At 36.6% G+C, this 27,043-nt stretch overlaps 1 protein-coding gene and 1 long non-coding RNA gene across 2 annotated transcripts in view; both read left to right on the forward strand.

Moving 5' to 3' along the window:
* The first annotated feature begins 7,708 nt into the window (after nt 1-7,708).
* On the forward strand, nt 7,709-13,057 carry LOC131545926 (uncharacterized). The gene is made up of 6 exons (XR_009272528.1): nt 7,709-8,182; nt 8,474-8,743; nt 9,312-9,398; nt 9,692-9,786; nt 10,976-11,067; nt 11,823-13,057. It is a non-coding gene; the product is annotated as an uncharacterized LOC131545926 (long non-coding RNA).
* Nucleotides 13,058-14,987: 1,930 nt separating this feature from the next.
* Nucleotides 14,988-27,043, forward strand: part of LOC131545887 (complement C3-like) — a 30,962-nt gene continuing 18,906 nt past the window's right edge. Inside the window, exons 1-21 of the mRNA XM_058785094.1 lie at nt 14,988-15,079; nt 15,670-15,865; nt 16,018-16,186; nt 16,324-16,397; nt 16,660-16,748; nt 16,893-16,975; nt 17,170-17,257; nt 17,438-17,540; nt 17,624-17,744; nt 18,000-18,115; nt 18,763-18,909; nt 19,330-19,533; nt 19,807-19,998; nt 20,100-20,252; nt 20,321-20,450; nt 20,626-20,694; nt 20,789-20,983; nt 21,634-21,751; nt 22,014-22,105; nt 22,204-22,343; nt 22,578-22,790. Of these exons, the coding sequence (XP_058641077.1) occupies nt 15,009-15,079; nt 15,670-15,865; nt 16,018-16,186; nt 16,324-16,397; nt 16,660-16,748; nt 16,893-16,975; nt 17,170-17,257; nt 17,438-17,540; nt 17,624-17,744; nt 18,000-18,115; nt 18,763-18,909; nt 19,330-19,533; nt 19,807-19,998; nt 20,100-20,252; nt 20,321-20,450; nt 20,626-20,694; nt 20,789-20,983; nt 21,634-21,751; nt 22,014-22,105; nt 22,204-22,343; nt 22,578-22,790 (2,763 nt within the window). The 5' untranslated portion in view covers nt 14,988-15,008. The remainder of the gene's footprint in view (nt 15,080-15,669; nt 15,866-16,017; nt 16,187-16,323; nt 16,398-16,659; nt 16,749-16,892; nt 16,976-17,169; nt 17,258-17,437; nt 17,541-17,623; nt 17,745-17,999; nt 18,116-18,762; nt 18,910-19,329; nt 19,534-19,806; nt 19,999-20,099; nt 20,253-20,320; nt 20,451-20,625; nt 20,695-20,788; nt 20,984-21,633; nt 21,752-22,013; nt 22,106-22,203; nt 22,344-22,577; nt 22,791-27,043) is intronic.

Below are 27,043 nucleotides of genomic sequence, written 5' to 3' on the forward strand. Positions count from 1 at the left end.
GTTTTCTGCTTTCATTTGACTGATTTGTAGACAGTTCTTTCATTTATTATTTCAGCTTACAATGTAGTTACTAAATATTTACTTGGTTTTATCTACAGCTCACCTGGATTTGTTCTAGATCATTAGATTACATTTTGGTACCTTGGAAGTTTATTTGTCTGAAAGTATTTTCCTCAGGAGGTTCCTTGATACACATGGTGTCTATGAATTCTTTCATGAATGGGGCAACACGGTTTCAGTTCTAGTGTTTGAGAGAAAAAAAGAAATGAGAAAGTTTAGTTTAGTTTAGTCACTTTATTGTCCACAAGTGGAAATTTGTCTTTGGCTTCACCACACAAATACATTGAACATCATCACACAATTTACAAAAAACACAATCACCCCATCTCACACTCAAATCCCAGCATTTAAAATTCTAACAGCAGTTGGCACAAATGACATTTGATACACATTTTTCCTTACTTGAGGTTGCCTAAAACGTCTTTTTGATAGTAAAAGCTGAAATTTAATATTCAAGGGATGAGAACAATCTTCAATAATGACCTGTGCTTTTTGTTTGACTCTTATTTGGTAAATTTCATTCAGTTGTTTTTGTGGTTGTCCTACAATTGCACTAGCAATTTTAACTACTCAACCCAGTTTTTGCTTTTCTTTAACTGGCAATAGTCCATACCACATAGTCATATTAAAACATATAACACTCTCAACAAGATTCTTATAAACCATCTCTAAAATATGTTGACTCACTCCAAAATGTTGTAACCTCCTAATAAGGTGTAATCTCTGCATTGCTTTTTTAAAAACATACTCCACATTACCAGCAAATATCAATTTACTGTCTATGAATGTTCCTAAATATTTAAAACTTCCAACGTTCTCTATTTGATGTCCATCAAGTATCAGAGATTCTAACCCTTCAATAATATCTGATTTATTCCTACTAATGACCAATTCCTTGGTTTTGTTTACATTTATCTCCAATGAACTCAATTTACACCAATTTTGAAGCAAATTTATATAACTATAATACTGCATATCTCCCTCTATTCCAGCTTTACACAACCGGCCAACAAGTGCCATATCATCCGCATATTTAAATAAATTAAAATCTGAATCCTGTATCTTAAATTCATTTGTATACAACGAGAAAAGTAAGGGTGATAAAATAGTTCCTTGTGGAACTCCTGTATTTACAATGATTGTTCAGCAAACTGAAGGGGGTCCAAATCTTTAACCACACTATTCCAAATATGCTTCATTAGTACTCGTTCCATACATTTACCTAACATAGATGTTAGAGCAATCGGTCTAAAATCTTTTAACCGATTGGCATTAGATATTTTAGGTACTGGGACAATCTTTGTTTGTTTCCATGAATTTGAAACCACCCTACAATTTAACAGGAGCTGGAACAATCGGGTAAGGACACTAGTTAGTTGGAAAGCACAATCTTTTAACGCACGGCCCTTTAGCCCATCTCGGCCAGGTGCTTTATTTGGCTTAATGCTAGCAAGACTGGCTGCTATTTCATACTCCTTAAGTTTAATAGGCTCATATGCCGGAATATTAAAACATATTATCTCACATTCTGTAGTACATTCCCCCCTATCAAACCTAGTAAAGAAAACATTAAAATCTTCTACAAAATTTGCACCTTGTAAAGAACACACCTGTTTCTTCTTCTCTCTTCCCATAATGCTATTAAGCCCTTCCCACGCCTTCTTAGCATTGCCTGTATATAACCTATTTTCAATCTTATCCTTATATGCTAGTTTAGCTTTCCTAATTAGACCCCTAAATTCCTTCCTTTTGTCTCTAACCAGTTCCTTATCACCATTTAAAAAGGCTACTTTTTTCTCATTTAAACTCATTTTAAGATCTTTAGTAAACCATAACCTACAGTATTATTTGAAAACATTTGAATTGTTTTAGTCTTAACACAATTACTTTCACAAAAACTTATATAAGATGTAATGGTGTCAGTGATCTCATGTACATCTTCACATGCATCAAAGTACAGTTGCCACTCTGTGTCCTCAAAACAGTCTCTAAGTTCTTCTTTACTCTGATCTGTCCACAGTTGTATCTCTTTAGTCACTGGTTTCTCTTGTTTAAACTTAGCTCGGTATTTAGGTAACAGATGTATGATATTATGATCTGACCTCCCCAAAGGAGGGCGGCACACAGCTTTATATCCATCAACTATATTGCCAAAACATTTATCCAATATGCGTGTTGATCGAGTGGGGCAGTCCACATACTGATGAAGGGTAGGAAAATAGCTTGATAGATCACATAAATTCATATCTCCAAGAATTAAAATTGGTTGATCAGATGAGCAGGTCAAAGCATCATTATAACTCTCTGTTATTTTGTTTGCAGCTTCTTCATTATTCGGGCCTGTGACTTATGTTAAAATGACAGTAATCCGTCCAAATTCCCGGGGCAAATAAAAAGGTCTAAAAGACACTGACATAAATTCATAGTCTGTGGGACATACTTGTTCATTAATCCGAAAATGTGTTGCCCATTTGTTATGCACAAAAAAGCACAAACCTCCTCCCACGGACTTACGAGATGTAACATTGTCTCTGTCGGCTCTAATTGTATAGCCATTTAAAGCAATGTCCTGTATATCTTCTCTTAACCAAGTCTCTGTAAAACATAGCAGATGACTTTGCCTAAAGTCTCTGACCAACTTCCTGGTTCAGGTCTCCGCTCCAGATGTGATGGGACGACCGCAGCAGATTCGCCGATTCTGAAAGTACAAACGTGATATTAAACTGTCTAATAAACGCACACTTGCTCATTACATGATTTTGGTATTCTTGTAAAGATTACAAATGATTAGTATGATCGCCCGTAGCGGCTGAATTGCGGGGGGGAAAAAAAAAAAAGTCTGTTAGGCAGGGGTTTCCAACACGCGCGCTAAAAACAATGGCGCTGGGAGACGCCAGTAATAAATGCACTGAGCTACCGAGCAGTACTGATCCAATGGCGGATTTTTGGATTCAAATAGGATTTTACTTTTGGCGTGACATTATGTAGCTGGTCGGATCAAATGTGCCTGTGTTAACTTGTGACCTGTGTTTACTTGTTATGAAAATTAATATTATATAGTATTATGACATGTTATGGTTCCTGATGTTAAAGTACATTTCATTGAGACAACTAGCCTAAATGTCTGGCTACTGTGGTTTAATTACAAACGCTATCGTTAAACTACTAGTAAAAACATGGTACATTTTCTTCAGAGACTAGCTGATGTCTCCTCATTTGATTAATTTAAAAACTTTATGTTATTTCCACTTTGTTTTCGCCGTTATTTTCTCGTAGAAATACTTTGGAAACATGTGACTTGATTTATTATTTGATTGTATAGTGAGTGAAACGTAAACATTATATCCTAGTTGAAATGCTGCTTATATATTACTTTGTAAACGTGTTAACTTGGGCTTTGCATTCACTAGCTGTTTATTATTATTATTATTATTATTATTAGCCTATAACAGTATATAAAATATTAACTTTTAGAGCTTTTAGAACTCTACCACTGAGCCACAGTGGTAGAGCATTGTGTTAGCAGCGCAAAAGGTCATGGGTTCAATTCCCAGGGAACACACATACTGATAAAAAAAATGTATAGCCGGAATGCACTGTAAGTCGCTTTGGATAAAAGCGTCTGCTAAATGTAAATGTAGAATTAATCGGCTACTGAACGCAAGTCACAAGGTAACACGTTTACAGCCCTGATAGCACACGTACATCAAGGAGACGTCTATTTGACATCTGCATTTACATCTGCAAGACGTATTTTTTAGGGTGTTTGCTCATCTGCAATACATCTATAGGACGTCTCCTTTTAGATGTCAAATAGACGTCTATTAGATGTCTTTAAGATGTTTATGATTTAGAATGTATGTAAAACTGACATCTTATAGATGTCTGTCAGATGTTTGTAGACAGCAGATGCTTTCCAGATCAACAGATCTTTAACAGACATCTTGCAGACGTACGTGTGCTATCTGGGCTATCATTTACAGTTGTGCTCGAAATTATTCATACCCTAGGTAAATATGATCAAAGAAGGCTATGAAAATAAGTCTGCATTGTTTATCCATTTGATCTTTCATTAAAAAAAATATATATATAATCTATAATTTAAGTTAAAAAAAAGTGAAAAAGTGAAAGTGGGGGAAAATCACATTTTAATATTTTATATACTGTTATAGGCTAATAATAATAATAATAATAAACAGCTAGTGAATGCAAAGCCCAAGTTAACAGGTTTACAAAGTAATATATAAGCAGCGTTTCAACTAGAATATAATGTTTATGTTTCACTCACAATCAAATAATAAATCAAGTCACGTTTCCAAAGTATTTCTACGAGAAAATAACGGCGAAAACAACGTGGAAATAACAAAGTTTTTAAATTAATCAAATGAGGAGACATCAGCTAGTCTCTGAAGAAAATGTACCATGTTTTTACTATAGTAAATAGTTTAACGATAGCGTTTGTAATTAAACCACAGTAGCCAGAAATTTAGGCTAGTTCCCAGACAGCACACGTACGTCTGGCCGACGTCGGCCCAATATCGAAACGTCGGCCTCACTACCTGAAACATCTAATAAACATCGGCCAGGCGTAGGTCGATTATAATTCGGTCAGTGCTCTGTTTTCCAGCTCATCAGTCGTCGGCACCTTATGCCGAGTTCACACTGCACGATTTTCAAACTCGTCGGATCGCTGTTGTTTTCACACTGCATGACTATCTGGGGTATCATTCAGTCGCTGCTGTGTTCACATTGCACGATGGATCGGCGACAGGGGCTTTCACATTGCACGATTTCACAATAGGAAGAATCGCCGACAACTCTGTCTGATCCACAAACTACGTTTCACAACAAAACACAGGCGAGAAGTGATAAGGAAATAACGCGAGAACCTGCGTGTGTCAGCCCGTTGTTCTCGAGCTAGACTGGAAGTATTAAAACAATATAACCCGCAAATGGTCTGTGCACTGATTTCCAGCTACAAAAACAAAAACAAATTATGCAGGAGGGAGATGCAGGGAACAGGGATTGTGTTCTGCAAAGAGTGGTGAATAATAATTTGCAGTAACTGTTATGCTGATGTTGTGGCTGGTCAAGCGTTTGTGCTCGTTTCTGTATGATATAATATTAAAATACTGATATGGTCTACACTGTAAAAAAAAATCTGTTAAATTTACGGAAAAATACCGGCAGCTGTGGTTGCCAGAATTTTACCGTGAAAAAGACGGTAGCAACATTTTAGGATTTACAGAACTGTTTAAATTTACAGTGAAAAACCGTATCTCATTAACTGATACAATGTTAATACACAAACCTTTCAGTTAAGACATTTTATTTGCAGAAACCGACTACGCTTAAATTATCCAACTGCCATTTGTTTATAAACTAATATTTATAATGTTTATGTAATGTGAGCATAAGAGTATTGAGAACTACTTTCTAGTTTGTTTAAATCCATGAAGAAAATCTTACTGATTTATGCAAAGTCACCAATTCAGCTCAAAACTCTTGCAAATAACAGCAACACACATACATGCGTGATTAAAACTAACAAAGAGATTCTCTTTATATCAGTAGCTACACAGTTATTGCCTTTAAATAAAGCAACATGCAGCATAACATCAGTGTCTCTCTGTCCGTCCTTGACTTAAACACAGGCTCTACTCTCCAGCACAATGGTGACCCACAAAACACAACAGGAAGTTGACTGTTAGGTTTTACAGTATTTTGCTGTTTATTTTCTTGATTTTACGGTGAAATACCGGCAGCTGTGGTTGCCAGTAATCTACTGTTTTTTACAGTTTGTTCCGTAAATTAAATTTACGGTATATTTCTGTTAAAATGACGTTCCACAGAATGTTTTGTCATCTCACAAATTTAACCCCTTTAATCCCACAGCAAAATCCTCAGTTATAAAGAGCACTTCTATGTGTCCACACTACAGAGTGTTGAAGTAACACTGAAGCAGTGATGAATTAATGAGAGAATTAAGTGACTAATTAAATTAGGATTGTGCTTTATTGATGAACACCTGCTGTTAACAAGTAGAATCATTGAAGGAACGAGAAACAAGAGCAGAGAAACAAAACTTACAGCTAAAGCCAAGATGAAATCAACTGAAATAAAACACATGAAATCTCTCAATATTTCAGAAGAGGGTGATTAAACAACTCCACAAACAGCATCTTATTACTAACCACTTTTACTTTATTTCTGTCATGTGTACAAAAGCTCTTATTGAGATTTTAGTTGTTGTACTTTCATTTGAAGTCACCATATTGGCGATCAGTGGGTGCTTTAGTTGGGCTCTTGACTCGTGACTCTTTAACATTGGTTTTTGTTTGGTTGCTTTTAATTCGCTGTGTTTATTAAGCACAGTTTTTAAAGCAAAAGCGCCAAATTAATCTATCATCATCGGAGACTGATGTTTGTGATGTCAAAACCGTCGTGATCTAGTTTAATTCACTGGTTATCCCATGTTAAGTCTCTTATTAAACATGTGATATGTTAATTGCACCATTAATTGCTACAGTAATCAAATGTTGTGAAACAGCTCTAACCAGAATATGCACAAATAAATGCATTGAACTACGGCAGAAATTAAACACACACAGACATCAACAATCAGCGTATGAATCTCAAAATTGGTGACAATCAAAACGATATTAAAAATTTAAAAACGGTTCAACTCTGAACATCACAAAACAGTCTACTGAAAAGTAACAACAAAAACAACACCAAAATAAAAGCAAATAAAGAAAATATTAAGAACATTCAGCTGCATAATTTATTCATGCTGCAGTGCATTCTGGGAGTTTTGTACTGGCACCCAGCATGCTTTGCAGCATGAATTGTTTTTTTTTATTATTAATAGTCACCATTGTTGAGGTTCATGTGCTGATTCCTGATGTCTGTGTGTTTCTAAATGATGCTGTAACTCTGAAGGTTTTGTGCATAAAAGGTTTTAAATTCTTTCATAATGGTTTGTCAGCTTAACTTGTGGAGTAATATTATTACCATAGCCAATATGAAATTAATTACAAATCACCCACATTGTTTGACACTAACTGAGATCAGCGATCCAGGTCATTAGAAGATGATCACCACTTTTAAGTTTTAACCAAAACTACAAACACTCTTGGCTTTTCTTGTCATAACTTGTTTACAAACACAGTCATAACAGCCAAAGAAAAACTAACCTCAAAGAGTCAAGGGTCAAGAGCATAACAAAAGCAACCACTGATCGCCAAAATGGTGAGATAAAACAAAACATTTGAAATAAAATATAAACCTCTGTTAATTCGTAGATATATGACAGAAATGAAGTCAAACTGGTTAGTAATAAGTGGAGCTGCTGTTTGTGGAGTTGTTTAATCATCCTCTGCTGTTTTATTTCAGTTGATTTCATTTAAGGCTGTGGCTGTAGTTTTGTTTCTTGTTCTTTCCTTCAGTGATTGTGTTTGTTAACAGCAGGTGTTCATCAGTGTCTGAATTCACTCATATGTTCTCAATAACGCTGTCTAGTGGACTATATAGTGAAGTAATGTAGGACTAGTGAATGAGGGTGTAGGGAGTGGTTTCAGACACAGTCTATGAGTGTCGACTCTGAGGCTACTTTCTCGAAAACAAAGGTTAGATCTATTACAGTTATTCACTGTATATAGTAAGGAAACTTACTCTTAATCATTTAACAGGTTATTACTGTGGTATTTTACAGTTTTTTACTGTTAAAATCACAATCATTTTTTACAGTGTATAACTCCTCACTGAACTTCCCTCTGCCCTGTATCTTTGTCTCTCATTGGCTGAAAGTCATCGTGATGTAGTTTTCAGTCAGAAATCATTGCACACAGCGTGATTGTGAATCGCCGACGGCTCCAGATATTTAGCATGCCAAATATTTCACAGGCGTCGGCGATTCCCTCAGATCGTGTCTTTGGTAATTCACTCTGCCCGATTGTCACTCGCGTGAACGAGCTCCGATTTGCCTCCGATGTCGGGCATTTGTCGGCGATTTATCAAAACCTGTCGGCGAGTGAAAAATCGGGCTAAAATCGTGCAGTGTGAACTCGGCATTAGCAACCCACAGAGAGAAGCCACTCATCCCGGCGACATCTGCTTTCAGGTAAGATTTAACTTCAGCTAAATTACAAAAAAAAATACTACTTTGTTAACTCTGTGACACTTAAAAGGTACTAGTTAGGCACATTTGGTGTGCTACAGCACAGGTGAAGAGACTGTGGCTAATTTCCAACTAACTTGTTTAGCTAACGGTCACGCTAGCGATTTTTTTTTTTTGAAATTAATATTTATGCCTTAATGCGTTTCCATACATTTCTCTGAGGGGAAATGTTAAAGCGGATTATTAAAGAGAAGTCCTAACTGCTTTTTCGCCGTGTTTTTCACTCTTTTACAGGCTGCCAGAAACGTCTCTATAGGGTGAGCTATTGTTGCTGTTGCTTTTTGAACTGCAAATTGAGTTTTAAGTTCATTATTGAATATTAATGGAACGAGACTGTAATTTATTAATGTAATATTTTAATCCTATATGTTTATTTGTGTAAATGCTGTGTACGCGTTGAGCTCTGCGCGAGCGGGGAGCAGAGTTGCCATGGAAACGGGGCTTTGACACAACTACTGGCGAACAGTAATCTCCGTCTCGCGCTGCGGTTTTCACTGATTTCAGGTAAGTACTGTATAGTCCCTAAACTTAATCACAAAAATATTACATACAAACGTCCCTGACACGTTTCTTACTTGTTATTGACATGTTTCAATTAAATATTTATTTTATAGAAATGGTTTATTGTCTTCGAAAAAGTCTGTTAGCATCTTAGCAGTTTTCAGGTAGGCTAACTCTAGATTGAGCTCGTGTTTATGAAACCCTGGGCTTTTAATCAAATATTCGAATAAAATAAAAATTGGACTGTGTCCTATGGTGTGACAGCAAAAATGTAGAAGAAAAAAAAACTACAAATAACTTGAGAAAAATGTATCTTCATTCTTAGAGTTACAAATAGCATGAGAGAGGTTTATCTTCAATGTTAGTTTATTTTAATTTAATTTTATTTTTTTTATTTTTTTTGCTGTCACACCATAGGACACATTGATATGTCAACTACCCATATGAGAGATTTTGTTAGCTCTGTAAAGGTTTTCCTGGCGATTTGTCAAAGGGTTGTTGGAAAAGACTTTACTGAATCGATGACATCACTGGTAAACAAATATTAATAAAAATTGTTCTGTGATTTCAGGAGGACAGAAAGAAACTCTACATAACAGAAGGGAAGCTCCAAGATTTCAACATTTCTGAAGGGAGCTACTGACTTAGAAAAATACAGGTGAACTGAAGAAGCTGAAATATAGATCATGAAATATATTAATGTGCATTTTTCAAAATATATTTAGCCAATTTTAAGAAGGCCTTGACATTAAAACGTAAGTGACACTCAACCTAAAACTAAAAACATAGATGTGTGTGTGTATATATATACTGTATATTTGTTAATTGTTATATATTATTCTTTCTTTTATTTGCATTTTACTGCTGCTCTAGCTCGTTTCCTTCTAATAAACCTGGAGTTGCAAACTAAATATTGTTGGCTCTGTGACAGATTGCTTGTTTCTTTCCTAGATTCTTCAGTGGTGATGGCCTGCTGCACCCAGCAGAGTTGGAGTGAAGCTACTGTCAGACAGTGGCGTACCGTGGGGTTTCAGTCAGGGCCTTCAGTAAGCAACTGTAAACTACATGTACACATTTTACACATCTCTGTTACAGCTAATGTAGCCATATGCGTAATGCACAACAACAGTGACTGCTGATCAACAATTTCAACAGTAGGCTAGATTAGGGTGGGTTAAATGCAGAGTAAATTTTCCTACATCATGATCAGTAAAAGTAATCCGCCAATACACAAGTCACTATGCACATTCACGTCACTCTAAAATGACAACGTGCCCAAAGCAGCAAAACTGTACAAATGCTGGACATCCACACACCACACCACAGTATTATCAACGCACCATGTACACCTCCATAACAATGTGCATGATACAATACTCATCAAATAATAAAGCACTCACCTGTCACTTGTAAATAAAGTCCCTGGGTCTATCATTCCATGCCTCTTTACTTGGATTAAAAAGTAAACACGTCAACAAAATAACTTGTGCTCGGTGCTAGCTGTTAGCCACTCATAGTTGCAATCTTTGAAATGGCGCATAAAAACTTTCCTGGCCTTTGTTAGCGAATTCAGTTTGGGTGTAGGTCTTCCTTTCTCAGTCATTCTCGTTTGTCTTCAAAAGAGCGTCTTGAAAAGGTGTTTTTAGTAGCTAGGCAACAAGATCTGGTGTAGGCGCCGATGACTGCAGCTGTCATTTTCTTTTCATTTAATTTCACTTTCGTACCTTGGAAATCCCTCACTAAAAGGGCGGTATAATGCTGGGGGTAGCACCGTCATTGAACTTCAAAATTTGATTGGCTGATGATTCTGTCACTAATGCTTGTAACTGGGTATCTCGGAGAAAGAATAAGCATTGTTCTTTTACATGTTACCAACATTGTAACAATACAAAATGGACTGAAAATGTTTTAGCTTACCCTTTAATAATGTTGAAGGATAATGTTTAACTGAACACAAAACTAGAGACTTGTTTAGTAAGATTTTATCTGAACATAAGTGACACTCGACCTAAAACTAAAAACATAGATTCTGTTATCTTAAGATTATATTATTAGTAGTATTAGTTATATATGTATATGTTATTATATTTCTATATATATATATATATATATATATATATATATATTTCTTTTATCTGCATTTTACTGCTGCTCTAGCTCGTTTCCTTCTAATAAATCTGGAGTTGCAAACTAAATATTGTTTGCTCTGTGTCAAATTGCTTGTTTTGTTCCTAGATTCTTCAGTGCTGATGACCTGCTGCACCCAGCAGAGTCAGTGTGAACTCCTGTAAGACAACATCACCAAGATGCTATAAACCGCAGGACTAGTAAGTAAAGTCTCGAACATACACACTGTTTCATAAGTTTGGGTTGGTATGATTATTTTGTTTTTTTTATGTTTTTGAAAGTCTCTTATTCCAACCACAGTTTAATGTATGAAATTATTACAATTTACTACAATTTAAAATAACTGTTAATATATTTGGAGAGATAATTTATTCCTGTGATGATAAAGCTGAATTTTGTGTCACATGATCCTTCAGAAATCATTTTAATTTTCTGATTCTTATCAGCGTTGAAAACAGCTGTGCTGCTTCATTTTTCCAGGATTCTTTGGTGAATAAAGTTTTAAAACAGTACAGCATTTGACATTGATAATAATCAGAAATGTTTCTTGAGCAGCAAATCAGCGTATCAGAATGATTTCTGAAGGATCATGTGACACTGAAGACTGGAGTAATGAATGTTCTGCTTTGATCACAGAAATAAATTACATTGCATAATATGCAGAAAACTGTTGTTAAATAGTTTTTACTTCATTTTGATCAAATAAATGCAGCCTTTGTGAGCAGAAGAGACTTCTCTCAAAGACGTAAAAAAATCTTACTGACCCCAAACATTTAACAGTAGTGTAAATTACAAATATGATGTTCCACCCACTTAAATATACTGTGGCATGTGTAGTTTTAGCCAAGTATTCACACAACACATCTGATAACCTTGCACTCCAGTTATATGTCTGAATAATATGAACAGCAGCTATGCTAAACTTTCTTCTTTTGATTTCCTGTTTCTATCTTAGGATGCCCATCCCGAGGTTACTAGAGATGAAGCCAGCTCCAGTTTGGATCCAAACTCACTTGTGAAGATGCCAACGCTCACAAAGACTACAGATGACGGCAACTGTACATGGACACACAAAACACTGGACACACAAAACAAATATTATCCTTATATTGCCTATAAGGGTAAGTTTGACAATTTTCAACCCGCTATTGTATTATTGCAATGTCTGTAATATCTGTAAATGAACAATATTTACTCTTTCTCGGAGTTATATGGACCCTATTTGTCCCCTTTTATTTGTAAGCAGCACTTCGCAAGATGACGCAAAATGAAATGAATTTTGACAAAATGACACAAACACTTTTGCAGCATCTAAATGAAAAAATGCTGTTTTGCATCAGTTTTGCTGACAAATACACTGGGTATCTTGGAGAAAGAATAAACATTGTTCTTTTACATATGTTACCAACATTGTAACAATACAAAATGGACTGAAAATTGTTGAACTTGCCCTTTAATAATGTTGAAGGATAATGTTTAACTGAACACAAAAATAGAGACTTTAAATAAAATATTTTAAAATTTTTAACTGCGTATTTATTGTTTGCCTGGTTTTTAATTTGTGTTTATGCAACTGTTGTATTATTGTAACTCAGTTTTTGCCATGAAGATAGCCTTCGATGCTGACAGCACAGAACACATGACTTGTTTTATGAATTACTGTCATATGGACATTATTTTGTTGCCAGAAGATGGTCTTCCCCAGTGAGTCTCAGTCACCTCTGGCTGATTAAAGGATGTTTTTAAATTGTAACCTTGAAATATGCATATTCTGTAAACCTACTTTGAAATGATAAGTATTGTGAAAAGTGCTATACTTATACAATATTTAACCATGGTTTTACTATAGTAAAACTAGCAAGCATGATTATAGTAACCATGTGTTTTTTTTTATTTTTGAAACCATGCTTCGATGTCATATTCTATAGTAACATTGTAGTAATACTTCAGTAAAACTGGTAACTATGACTATAGTGACCATAGTTTTTGAAATTATGGTAAATGTTGTAACTATGGTTTTACTGCAAATGCTGTAGTAACGGTTATTTTGTAGTTACTATGGTTTTACTGCAACAGTCATAGTTAAACCATGGTTACTGTAGTAAAACTATGGTAGATTTTATTTTTACTATGGTTTTACTACTTTAAATGCTATAGTAATGGTTATTTTTGTACTTACTATGGTTTTACTGCAACAGTCATAGTTAAACCATGGTTGTTTGAGTTTACTATGGTTTTACTGCAAATGCTGTGGTAAAATCATGGTTAATTTTCAAAAGACTACAAATAATCGTGAATTATCCGCTTGTCTCAATGAAATTAACATCACAAACCATAACATGTCATAATACTAATATTAATTTTCATAATAAGTAAACACAGGTCACAAGTTAACACAGGCACATTTGATCCGATCAGCTACATAATGTCACGCCAAGAGTAAAATCCTATTTGAATCCAAAAATCCGCCATTGGATCAGTACTGCTCGGTAGCTCAGTGCATTCATTACTGGCGTCTCCCAGCGCCATTGTTTTTAGCGCGCGTGTTGGAAACCCCTGCCTAACAGACTTTTTTTCTTTTCTTTCCCGCAATTCAGCCGCTACGGGCGATCATACTAATCATTTGTAATCTTTACAAGAATACCAAAATCATGTAATGAGCAAGTGTGCGTTTATTAGACAGTTTAATATCACGTTTGTACTTTCAGAATCGGCGAATCTGCTGCGGTCGTCCCATCACATCTGGAGCGGAGACCTGAACCAGGAAGTTGGTCACCAGATAACACGGAAACCAGTTAAACCGTAACACCTGTTAGGGGGGGTTTAAAACCTCTTCTTTTAGTCCTTTGACGGACCCCTCCTCTTGATCCTCGTTTCTTAGGAAAACGCCTTTGATAATTTATCCTCGAATTCCTCACCAATTCGTGGCAGTCTTCTGGTAAATCAATTTGTGACTTACAAAATCGAGACTGGAACAGTTAAGCTCCTCCCGCGTGTAAGGACACCCAGTCACCACACTCGCGCCCGAGCCGGCCGCGATCACAAACACGGCCAGCCAAGCCAGAAACCAGCGAGTGTTCATGTTTAGAAAACAATAAAAACAACAACAACAACAAAACAACAACTGTCGAACACTACAAAACAAAGAATAATAACAAACGCGTGAAGAACTGGGTCTGCAGCAGAGCCGCGCCCCTACTTAATCATGCTTAATGTGTCACTAATAAAGTACACGTTTCATTGTACAGTTTTTTATTTTTTATTATTTATTTATTTTGGATCATTGATGTACAAGTAAAACCTTTACAGCATGTAAGCTCTATTATAATTCATTTAACAATGAGAGTTAATCATCCGATTTATGAAAAAAACAAAAATCCAGAAAACCTTTCAACAGCTTAAATAAAACCAGCTGAAATACTGCACTTTTTCCCCCAGCCCGGACTGATCAATAGAAGAGTGGCGGATTTATCAAAGGTTGCATTTACACAACAGGTTTTTGTAGGTCATTTACGGGAAATCTCACTACGGTGGACTCTGTTCTGTACCACAATCAGTTCCGTAAGATTCTCTGTGTCTGATTAACCCGTTAGGTTGTCAGCGACACAAATTTTATGAATTTAAAACCCCTTCGGAACGAAAACCATAACCACTACCTGTACACACCAACCGACAATAACTGTTTATTCTAGTGCAGTTACGCACATTTTTAAGTAGGGAGGATTCTAATTGGTTGTCATTATTTTTATCGTTCATCAGGAGAAAACATAAATAAATAAATAAAATCCTATCATTTCTGTGAGGCATTGTTGTTCTAGTTCTGGCGCTGTCTCCTTTAAACCTTTAACCTATTGTTAGTCCTCCTTTATTTAGGGTTGGATTTAGAGTGGTGTTCCTTGAAGATCTGCCTCTTCTGTCAGATTTAAAGAGCTAAAACCGTTTCAAATGAAAATAGTAAAGAAAGAAAGAAAATAAATTATACAATTGTGTAAATACATGAACATCATTTCCGTACAACCTGCTTTGGTTTAATCAGTTCTACAGCGCATGAATTCATATGGGAAGTTTTGGCGGGCGTGAGTTCAGGTAAAAGTGCGCTCGACTCCAGTCTGCACAAACAGACAAGCACAGAAAGGAAAAGATGGACGTGAAGCTGCTGTTTCTGACTGTTGTTCTTCTGTCTTCACCGCTCCTCACATTATCTGACCCACTGTGAGTATCAAAACATACAGTTTTTATTATTAGGCTATTAATTCACGTGCGTTTATTATTAGTATTATTAGGGGCTATTTAGCTTAATACAAGCTTAGAGGTTCAGTCACACAAATGTGTGTTTTGTATGGCAGTGGTTTTGTATGTTGTTGTTTTTTTATATTTCCAGTGGGGTATGTTGTCACGTGTTTATTTATTTGTTTATTTATTTATTTTCTAATTGTTCTATTTTTTATTCATTTAATATGTAATTTTAATGTAATATAAATTAATTCGCAATATTTGTTGGACAAATTTGAATGTCACCTTTTGCATATCTGCTGTTTCATGAAGTTTGAGTTTTATTCGATTGTTTATATATTGCTTAAACAGATTCCACTGTGACAACTTACCCCATATACTGTGACAGCTCTGTCCTATAGATTTGGGGCATGTTGTCACAGTCAACATGTGTTCAATGTTTCTTTTTAGTGTAACATCTTTATGGTATCATTTATATTTCCTCTAAATTGACTTTCAAAAGTAAATCTACCATGCATACCGGTACATTCTTTTTCAGGATTTAGAGCTTTTTGATTTGATCTCCTCAGGTATGTTCTGTCAGCTCCTAATTTGCTGAGGGTGGGTTCCTCAGAGAACGTGTTTGTGGAGGCTCAGGATTACTCTAGAGAAGCCCTGAATGTGAGGATCATAGTAAAGAACCACCCGAAGAAGAACCTGGAGATACTGTCTAAATCAGTGACATTGACTGCAGACAACAATTTCCAGATCCTTACAGATATAAAGGTGATGCCACTTCGACATACTTTGTCTTTATGTAAGCGAATGTGTGTGATTCTTCAGAGGGCAAACTTCATATGTGTACAATCTGCAAATGTATTTACATTTAGTTTGTTTTTATGCATGTTGTAGATCTTTCATTGTTTACTCCTGTTCAGATTCCAAGTGATAGGGACTATTTCTCTGACGATCCTCTGGAGAAGCACTATGTGTATCTACAAGCTCAATTTCCATCCACCACTCTGGAGAAAGTGGTCATGGTCTCATTTCAGTCTGGATATATATTTGTGCAAACAGACAAGCCCATCTACACACCTGCTAGCACAGGTAAGAAATTTATCAAAGCTTTGACATTAGATGCCTCCTTTGAATGTCATGATACAAAGTAAAAAATAAAGTATTCAAGCAATAAATAAATAAAATAAAATAAAATAAATAATAATCACAAATTATTATTACTGCAGTTCAGTACAGGATCTTCTCACTGACATCTGGTCTGAAACCATTTGAGCATGCTGGAATATCAGTAGAAATCATGGTACTCTCAAAAACTTTCCTGAAAACAGTTGTTGATAATTCGTTAAGCCAGCGTTTCCCAATCCCAGTCCTCGCGCCCCCCGCTCTGCATATTTTGAATGTCTCTTAGTTAACACACCTGATTCAGATAACCAGCTCGTTAGAAGAGAGCTACGTGCATGAACTGGGATTGGGAAATGCTCAGTTAAGCGGTGACTGAACATATTTTAATAAACTAATTAAAAAGCATACACACTTCTTAATAATAAGTATTTTTCTTGAAGGATCCTCAAGGTATCACAACTATGAGAGAAACCATATTTCCACAGCAAGGGATTAGATCAGGAAAATATGCCGTACCTCAGCCTGCCAGGTGAGTTCATGTTGGAAACCGAGACCTGATGTAACTAGACACAAGTTAACTGAGACTGGATTATCACTCGATTTATCTGTAGAGAGGAGAAGGACATTCATTTGCAGGTCTTATTTGATGTGATTGATGTGCTTCTATTTGTAGTCCTGGGATCTGGAAGGTGGTCACAAGATTCACAAACACACCACAAAAGAATTACACTGCTGACTTTGAAGTCAAAGAATATGGTATGAGCTTTATATGTATTATATTTTTGTTGTATATAACAAATTAAATACTGCACATAAACAGTTGTCAAAAAAAAAAAAAAAAACTAAGACCACTTCTCAAAATACATCTATTTTGCAGGTTTTTTAAATTAATGTAACATCATGTGTTTTCATTATGTGTTTTTTTTTTTTATTTTTTTTTTTTTTTATAGTGCTTCCCACTTATGAAGTCACATTATCTCCCAGTCAATCATTCTTCTGTATGAAAGATGCTAGTCTGACAGTTAGCATTAAAGCAAGGTAAGGCAATTATGTTTTGTCACTTTGTTTCAGTATACTTTATTATAATGTCCAAGTATTAGTCTCGATATCTGTTTCATTTCATATTTTCTCACATTTTATGTGTTCACTTGGGCATAAAGCTGTGTACTTATCAAAGCACTTGTTTTTATTTTTTTATTTGTTGTTTTGTTTTTTTAGGTACCTACATGGAAACAACGTGAATGGACATGCATTTGTGGTTTTTGGCGTGATGGAAAATGAGAGGAAAACAAGTATTCCTTCTTCTCTTCAAAGAGTTCAGGTGAGCTTCATAGCCGAGCACGAACCTGAGCTAATGGATAAGTAAGTGATTCAGACTGATGTTGGAATTTGCGTAAACCACAGATATCAGATGGAGAAGGTAATGCCAAACTAATGAAGGAGATGATACTTCAGACCTTCCCAGACATCAGCCAACTGGTTGGACGATCAATTTACATTTCAGTCAGTGTTTTAACAAATACTGGTAAGAGATTGGTGCACACCAAAATTCAAGAGTCTCATGCTACTGCTACTATTATTAATTTTACACTGTGTAAAACGCAGCACATGGCGTGAGGTGCTAAAAAAAACAACCCCAACTGCCAAACTATTGTCTTTCATTTTTTTTTAATCTAAACTAATAATGTGATTTTATATTATTTTATTTTATATTGACCTAAAATATTATATTACATGCAAATATTATACAATGCTAGTCCCATTTTTTTGTGTATTTCAGGCAGTGAAATGGTGGAAGCTCAAAGGAAAGGCATTCAGATTGTGACGTCACCGTACACCATCCACTTCAAAAAAACACCACAATTCTTCAAACCTGGAATGCCCTTCGATGTCTCGGTATAAAACTTGTCTGTTCTGACAAAGAATGATTAGCAGTATTCATGAAACAATTGGTGAAAATACCCTAATTGAGCTGCTGTTCACACCACGATTCACTTGATATACACTTTACAATGTGGCCATAGGAGAGGAGTTGTCTTATGCTTATGGTGCATTTAAGTCCTCCTGGGACGTTCATAGTTACTAATTGGGAAGTCAAAGTTACGATGTCAAGTCATTTTTCAGAGAAAGATGGCCATGTACCTTTTCAACAAAAAGTACAGCCTGTTTTTTAACTCTTTCTACGATATGTTGAATAAAGAATGTGCATTTGGTACTTGTTTTATTCAATATACAAAGGTGCTGTAAATGTAACCGTTAAATCTTCTGTCTTAGTTGTACAAAACTGTAGTATTTTGTGCATGCAGGTTTACCATCAACTACATAATGCTGCACCCATTGTCTGCCATGTTTTCTCTTGGAACCCATTTTTTTCCCACTTGTACTTCTGACTTTCTGGTGCCGTTTGTGTGCTTTCAACTCCAAATATAATTTATCCAACATGATTTGAATGCACCACTAAATGGCATTTAGAAACAGTTAATCAGGGCTAGCAAAAACATAACTGATGTACTTAAATTTATCATTTTATTCTGTTTTCATAGGTTTATATAACAGACCCTGACCAGATGCCAGCTGAAAAGGTGGAAGTGGAGGTCAATCCTGGAGGGGTCAGAGGTCGAACGAGAGCCAATGGCATTGCGAAGCTTACTGTTAATTCTCAGGAAGGAACTTCCACACTGGAGATCACTGTAAGACCTGCCATCTGAACTGCACTGATGTTCAGTCAGATTTATTACTGAAGCAGTGAGTTTGGTGCATATCAGGATTGCTAAAAAAACCCCCCAAAAAAATAACTCTGGTCCCACTTTATATTAGGTGGCCTTAACTACTATGTACTTACATTTAAATTAATAATTTGCTACAATGCACTTACTGTGTACATACATGTTTTTACATTGTACTTATTTTTTGATGTAAGTACATAGTAGTTAAGGCCACCTAATATAAAGTGTGATCAAAACTCTTCTTAAACCAGCCTAAGAATTATTGCCGGTCTTACATGGTTTAAACTGGTCTCCTAGCCTGGCCGAACTGATCTTGACTGCTGAATAAAACAGACCAGCCTCAGACACCAGCTTAATCTGTTTTAAAATCTGTTCACTTTCCAGGTAAAAACCAAACAACCAAAATTAGATGACGACCAGCAGGCCATGAGAAAGATGACGGCTCAGGCCTACATTCCCAAAGGTGGTTCCAACAACTACCTGCACATCGGAATCGATGCTGCACAGCTTCAGATCGGTGATCAAATGAAAGTCAATCTGAACCTGGGAAGAAGCCCAGGAGTCAAAGAGCAAGATTTCACCTACATGGTGTGTGACAGTCCTGTTTTAGCCCAACTAAAATCAGCAATGCTTTTGATCACAAGCAATTATGAAAAGTGTGTTTTTTTTTTGTTTTTTTTTTAATGGAAAGGTGAGTTATTAAGCAAATATTACAAAATGTAAATTATTATTATTTTTTTTTTTTATTGACACTGTGTTTTTCAAAACTACTGCTACTACTTTCAGTTTTGCACTACGTCTAAAAAACACAGCACTAATGTCAAGAGAAAATGTCTTCTATTTTTTTCCTCTCATTTTCAGATCTTGAGTAAGGGTCAGATTGTTCAAGTGGACAGGTTTAAGCGAAGAGGACAATCTCTAGTGACTCTCTCTCTGCCTGTAACCAAAGACATGGTGCCGTCCTTCCGCTTTGTGGCTTATTATCATGTGGGCTCGGCTGAGGTGGTGTCTGATTCAGTCTGGGTCGATGTGAAAGACACGTGCATGGGAAAGGTGGGTCAATCATGTATTATTAATAATCTCAGAAATTCAGTTGTTAATACATTGCCAGCATGATAAGAGGTGTTCCTCTTTGTGTTGCTTGTGTTTCACAGCTGAAGGTTCAGGTGAAGGAGCCTCGACCGATCTATGAGCCAGGAGAAGCTTTTAGCTTGCAGATAACCGGAGATCCTGGAGCTAAAGTTGGGCTGGTGGCGGTGGATAAAGCTGTGCACGGACTGAACCAGAACAGACTCACTCAGACAAAGGTGAAGAATTTTCACCAGCACCTCAGCAGCTTGCGAATGGCTTATAAATAGTCTCTTTGTTGCTTTAGATCTGGGACGTCATAGAGAAGCATGACATCGGCTGTACAGCAGGAGGTGGAAGGGACAGTATGGGGGTTTTCACTGATGCAGGTCTGATGTTTGAGTCCAATGCTGCAGGAGGCACCAACACCAGAACAGGTATATGTGTAGTTATTAAATTAAATATATATTTCCAGTGTGTCACCACAGAGTAAAAAAAAATAATGGTAATTGTGAAGTCTATATATTTTTTATTGAGTCTTCAGATTACTGTTTTAATATTCTTAAACTTAAAGTATGAAATGCCTTATCCTGCTTTTTAAACATCATGTAGTGCCTGAGTGTCTCGTACCTTTAAAGAGAAGAAGAAGAGCGAGTCTTCAGCGAGTCACAACTATACTGGGTGAGGAACTTTTCTTTTTATTTGACAGACTGTGATAATTGAATGGCTCCAGGGCTTGTTCTTCAGCTGTTGTTCTACACTATCATTGTCTCAGCTGGTCAGTACTCTGGTGATCTGAGGAAGTGCTGTGTGGATGGCATGAGGGATAATAAACTTGGCTACACGTGTGAACGGCGAGCCACATACATCGTTGACGGACATCACTGTGCCCAGGCCTTCCTGCACTGCTGCCATGATGTGGAGGCTCATAGTATGGAGGCTGGAGAGGAAGAGATGATTCTGGCTCGCAGTACGTATATCTTAAAGTAGTTCCTCTGATTTCTTGGCTCAAGACAATTTGAATGCACCCTATGACGTCATTTTCCGTCATAAACAATTTTTTTTTAAAACCTACTCCTACTAGACCGTTTGTACAATTTTCCTGAAAATCTAAATGGATGTAGTGGATATCGGGTGCAATGATAATATTATAGAAAATATGTTTTCTATTATGTATTATTAAATATCTCACTTAAGTATTTATTTAATACAAAAACAAAATTTAACCTAGTTGCCTCCAGACAACACGTCTAAGAAGGACCATCCAAACATATTTCAAGATGTTCTTTTTGATGTTAATAGTGAGGTGTATTTCATGCACATAAATAGATTCTGTGCATTTTTGTACATTGCTTTCTTAATGTATACAATAAAGAGTTTACAGATTTCCTAAAGAAACACTCAAGGATTGCTGATGGATGAGTAAATAAACAAGCTTCACATCCATATGAATCTCTTGACTGACTTTTCAGTGGATTTTTTTTGTATTATTCTTCTTAATATGCTAAAAAGAAAAAAAAGTGAACAAACAGTGTGAGTTCATTGCAAACAGATCAGGTGAACTTCTTTCTTCTGTCCTTATTCCTAGTTTCTCACAGTATTTTTGGTTAATCTGGACAGGTGAGGATAGTGACTATTATGAGAGTTTTGATGAAATCACATCACGTACACAGTTCCCTGAGAGCTGGCTTTGGGCAGAGGAAATTCTTCCGGTCTGTCCAGATAAAAACAAGTTATGGTGAGTATGAGACAAACAGCAGAAGTGACTGGATATGATTTTTAATTACTAGCTATCGTTCTCAACATTGAAGTAAATGTGCATGAGATTGTGTTAAAAAACAAATGGTTATTGTGCATAAAATTCCAAACTTTCTTTCATACTGGCAGGTTATACATTTCATTATGATTAGATTATTATTATTTATTTTTATATTTGAGCAGCTTTTAAAAATCTTGTTGTATAGATGCTTTTTCTATAATGTTATTTTCTCCCATCTCAGTGGAACAACATCAGTCACAAGAGACAGAATCTACCTAAAAGAATCAATCACTACCTGGCAAATCTTTGCTGTCAGTCTGTCAAAAACTCATGGTATTTATGTTTGGATGAAGTACACTTATATAGTGCACTCTTTCACCTTGTTTTGGACCTTCAGAATTATGCAGAAGTTACTGACTTTTTCTTCAAAGGCATCTGTGTGGCGGATCCATACGAGATGATCGTTTATAAGAGGTTCTTCATTGAGCTGAAGGTGCCGTACTCAGCTATTCGCAATGAACAACTGCAAATCAGAGCCGTCCTTCACAACTACACCAAGAAGAAAATTAGAGTAAACAATCACACAGTCATCTTTTCCTCAATAATCACCTAATACGGTGTCAGATACCTTGTCAGGATAAATGTGCCATAATTAAAACTGTTTTAATCATACACTGTCCAAGTTGACAGATTTACATGGTTGTTTACAGCAAGCACTTTTGCGGATAATCCAGTCGCTAAATTTTTCAAAATGTGAGTTGTTTTTTTTTAAAGATTTACAATTGCCTGTTGGTCTCTACATCAGGCACGGCTGGAGTTCATGGAGACAAAACACATTTGCAGCTCTGCCAGCAAAAAGGGCACCTACCAAACTGAAGTGGAGGTCGAGTCCATGTCCTCCAGGTCAGTCCCATATGTGATTATTCCCCTGGAGTTGGGCAATCACTGGATTGAGGTGAAGGCAGCAGCGTATGACTCTGTCTACAGTGATGGAGTGAGGAAGACCCTGAAGGTGGTGGTGAGTATAACGTTCCCTTCTTAGGTGTTACCTGCCTAATTTTGTGGAGAAAAATAATTTTGTAGCATGAAATTTAAATTTTTAATGCTTTTTGCACACAGAAAGACAAACGTCAGTTGCACTACGTCTGCCAAAATGTAATGTCGTCGCATCATTTTATGCACATTTTAACCACAAACTGATTTTGTAAAGTTTTATTTTAACTTTAGGTTGCCTTTTTAAGAACTGACCAGGAACAACAGTTTGCTGTCCTTGTGGGGACTCTCCATAGGCATAATGCTTTTTCTACTGTACAGACGTATATTGTATTGCAATACACAAACTCTACACCTAAACCTACCCCTTACAGGAAACGTTTTTCATTTTTAGATTTTCAGAAACATTATTTACTATTTTTAATATTTTTTTCCCCTCGTGGGGACCGCAGACAATGTCAAAAATTTCAGGTTTTACTATCCTATATGTAGTGTAAACAAGTGTACATGCGCACGCACGCACACACACACACACACACAGTGATGTTGGAAAGTTTGTGAACCATTTAGAATTTTCTATATTTCTGCATAAAGTCCTGAAAGTAGACAAAGAGAGACAAATATATTTTCATTTATTTATTCAGGAAAATGATCTAAAATTGCATATCTGTGAGTGGCAAAAGTATGTGATTAGCGGTGAAATTAGAGTCCGTCAGTGCAATGACTATCAAATGTCAGTACGTGACCTGTTCTGTCAAAGTCTGATCATGTTTGTGGAAGTGAATCATGTCACGAACAAAGGAGATTACTGAGGACCTCGTAAAAAGAGTTGATGTTGCTCATCAGGCTAGAAAGGTTTACAAAATCATCTCTAAAGAGTGTGGACTCCACAAATCCACAGTCAGACAGATTGTGTACAAATGGAGGAAATTCAAGACCACTGTTACCTTCCTGAGAAGTGGTCGACCAACCAAGATCACTCCAAAGCAGAACGTGTAATAGTATGTGAGGTTGCAAAAGGCCCCAGGGTAACTTCTAAGCAACTAAAGGCCATTCTCACATTGGCTAATGTTAATGTTCATGAGCCCACCGTCAGGAGAACACTGAGCAACCATGGTGTGCATGGCAGAGTTGCAAGAAGAAAGCCACTGTTCTCCAAAAAGAATATTGCTTGCTAAAGATCATGCAAACAAGCCAGAGGACTATTGGAGAAAGGTTTAATGGATGGATGAAACCAAAATAGAACTTATTGGTTTAAATGAGAAGCTATTATGTTCGGAGGAAAGAACACACTGCATTCCAGCTTAATAATCTTATCCCATCTGTGAAACATGGTGGTGGTAGTATCATGGCTTGGGCCTGTTTTGCTGCATCTTGGCCAGGACAGCCTGCCATCATTGATGGAACAATGAGTTCTGAATTAAACCAGCAAATTCTAAAGGAAAACATCAGGACATCTGTTTAAGAACAGAGAATGTGAGTTATGCAGCGAGACAACAACCCCATGCACACAAGTCATTCTACCAAAGAATGGTTAAAGAAGAACAAAGTTAATGTTTTGGAATGACTGAGTCAAAGTCCAGACCTTCATCCAATTAAAATGTTATGGAAGGACCTAAGCAAGCAGTTCATAGGAGGAAACCCACCAACATCACATAGTTTAAGTGGTTCTGCTCTAAGGAATGGGCTAAAGCTCCTACATGTTATTGTGCAGGTCTGATCAGCATTAACAAGAAACTTTATCTTCAGTTACTGCAGCAAAAGGGGGTCACACCAGATACCGAAAGCAAAGATTTGCATACTTGTGCAACGCACATATGTAACACTGGAACAAAATATTTTTCTCTCACTTGTTTGATTCGGTTATTTTTGTCTACGTTCAGGACTTATATGAAAATCTGATGATGTTTTGGGTCATTTATGCAGAAAAATAGAAAAATCTAAAGGGTTCACAAACTTTCAATCAGCACTATAATCTTGTTAGACACTAATACACACACACACATATATATATATATATATATATGTGTGTGTGTGTGTGTGTGTATTAGGGGTGTCCCCAACTAAGGATTTTCATAGTCGAATCGGAATTTTCGAATCTTGCCGATAGTCGACTGATAGTTGAATCATATGTTTGGGGGCGGGGCAAAATACATTACCAAGAGTCAAGTCAGACATTCGACAGTCATAAATACTGACATTAATACACAGGGAAAATGTGCAATGGACGCCTCGCAGATACAAACGGAGTGAATAATGTAATAAACATTTTTTTACAATAGTGCTCTCATTATAACGTTATGTATATGACAGTTATTAATGTTCTGCATTTCTGTTTTGAGCTGCGCGCGCTGAATGACCAGCAGAATGAAGCATTTGATAGAAGGTTTTTAAATCAATGGGATTTAGCTAATTTATCTCATATAAAATACGCTTCATTATTTATACAGCATAATTATATAATAATGTTAATATAACAACTTACAGGCTATGTGCACAAAATGCTCCGATGCATGAACGTGTCTGCGTGGCTCTGAACTCGTTTTGTGGATGCGTTCTTGACGCAACAACTTGCAGAAACACGGGAACTAAATTCACAGCGTTTTATTATAATAGTGTTCTCATTATAATGTTATGTGTATATGACAGTCCCAGTCATAGTCATTAATATTCTGCATAGTTGTTTGTCCTGCTCGCGCTGCGCACTGAAGAGATAATCACTGTTCAATAAAGCGCTTTACTGCAGCGACTCAACCAAATGCATCTTATACGAGATAAATAATATCCCAGTCAACAATTTGATCTCACAGCGATGTCACCATGATCTCACAGGATACTCGTGATGAGGTCACAATGTGAGGTAACAGTGAGCTAAAAGTGTAACCTCACAGCGCCCTCACTGTGTGCTCATACTAATGTGAGGTCAAAGTGCACTCACTGCACAGAGACTAAGTACCCAGCATGCATTGCAGCATGAAACTTTTGATTGTCACCATTGTTGAGATTCATACACTGATTCTTGATGTTTCTCTTTGTGTTTAAATGACAGAGTAGTTAATAATGTTTGTGTCTTATGCTTTTATAATTCTCCATAAATGATTATGAAAATGACGTGACTCAGAATTTGTGCTCTGCAATTAACCCATCCAAAGTGCACACACCCAGAGCAGTGGGCAGCCATTTATGTTGCAGTGCCGGGAGCAGTTGGGGTTCTGTACCTTTCTCAAGGGCACCTCAGTCATGGTATTGAGGGTGGAGAGAGCGCTGTACATTCTCTCTCCCCACCTACAATCCTTGCCTGCCCAAGACTCAAACCCGCAACCTTTGGATTAAGAGCCTGACTCTCTAACCATTAGGCCACAACTTCCCAAGACTGCATATGGAATCTAGGTGATGACTGTGTTGTTATCATCAATAACAAACCAATATCACCTGGTTGCAGTCTCTTTTTGGGTTTCCTTGCCATAACAAATGTGCTTTACAAACACAGTTACAGCAGCCCCAAAAAATATAATGTTATAAAGTAAAGGGTCAAGAGCCCAACTAAAGCAAACACTAATCACTATGATGGTGACATCAAACAAAACAATAAAACATCATGAGTGAATAATGAGTGAAGCTGTGGATTTGTTTATTTAAGTTGATTTCATCGAAGGCTGTGTCTGGAAGTCAGTTGTATGTTTGGAGAAGGTTCTTATAACAGAAATCTGTTAGCTGGGCGTGCACTCATGAGCTCATCATGTGAGAGCACTGTGATATCTCTGTGATAGTGTTGAGAAACAGGAAGTAGAATGTACCCCGGTGACTGATATTTGAACTGCCTCCTCTCAACCTGCTCAACATTTTGAATTCACAATGAGCTCACATATTACTCACACTGTGAGTATCACCGTATGAGAATGGTGTGATGTCACTGTGATCATCGCGTGATCTCACGTGTTGACTGGGATATACACGATATAAATAAACCGATTGAAATGTTTTGAAATCATATCCTACCTGATCGAAAAAAATCCAGTCTTTCACTCTGCCTGTGTCAGTTTGAGTGTTGTTAAAGTTTTAAATCCTTGCCGCCAACATGCTCCTCTGTCACGGATTATGGAAAGTGAAACTTAAATTTATAGGGGTGGTTGAATTTATTCACGCACGTTAAAATATTTATTTAAAGCTTTTTTTTCTTTTCAGATTCTTATTTACAGCATTATCATAATAGGCTGTATATTAACTTATTGGGAGAAAACCGGTAGTTCTATGTGAAATCAGACATTGCACCCCATA

Source organism: Onychostoma macrolepis, chromosome 01 (assembly GCF_012432095.1).
Source record: "Onychostoma macrolepis isolate SWU-2019 chromosome 01, ASM1243209v1, whole genome shotgun sequence".
Taxonomy (NCBI): Eukaryota; Metazoa; Chordata; class Actinopteri; order Cypriniformes; family Cyprinidae; genus Onychostoma; species Onychostoma macrolepis.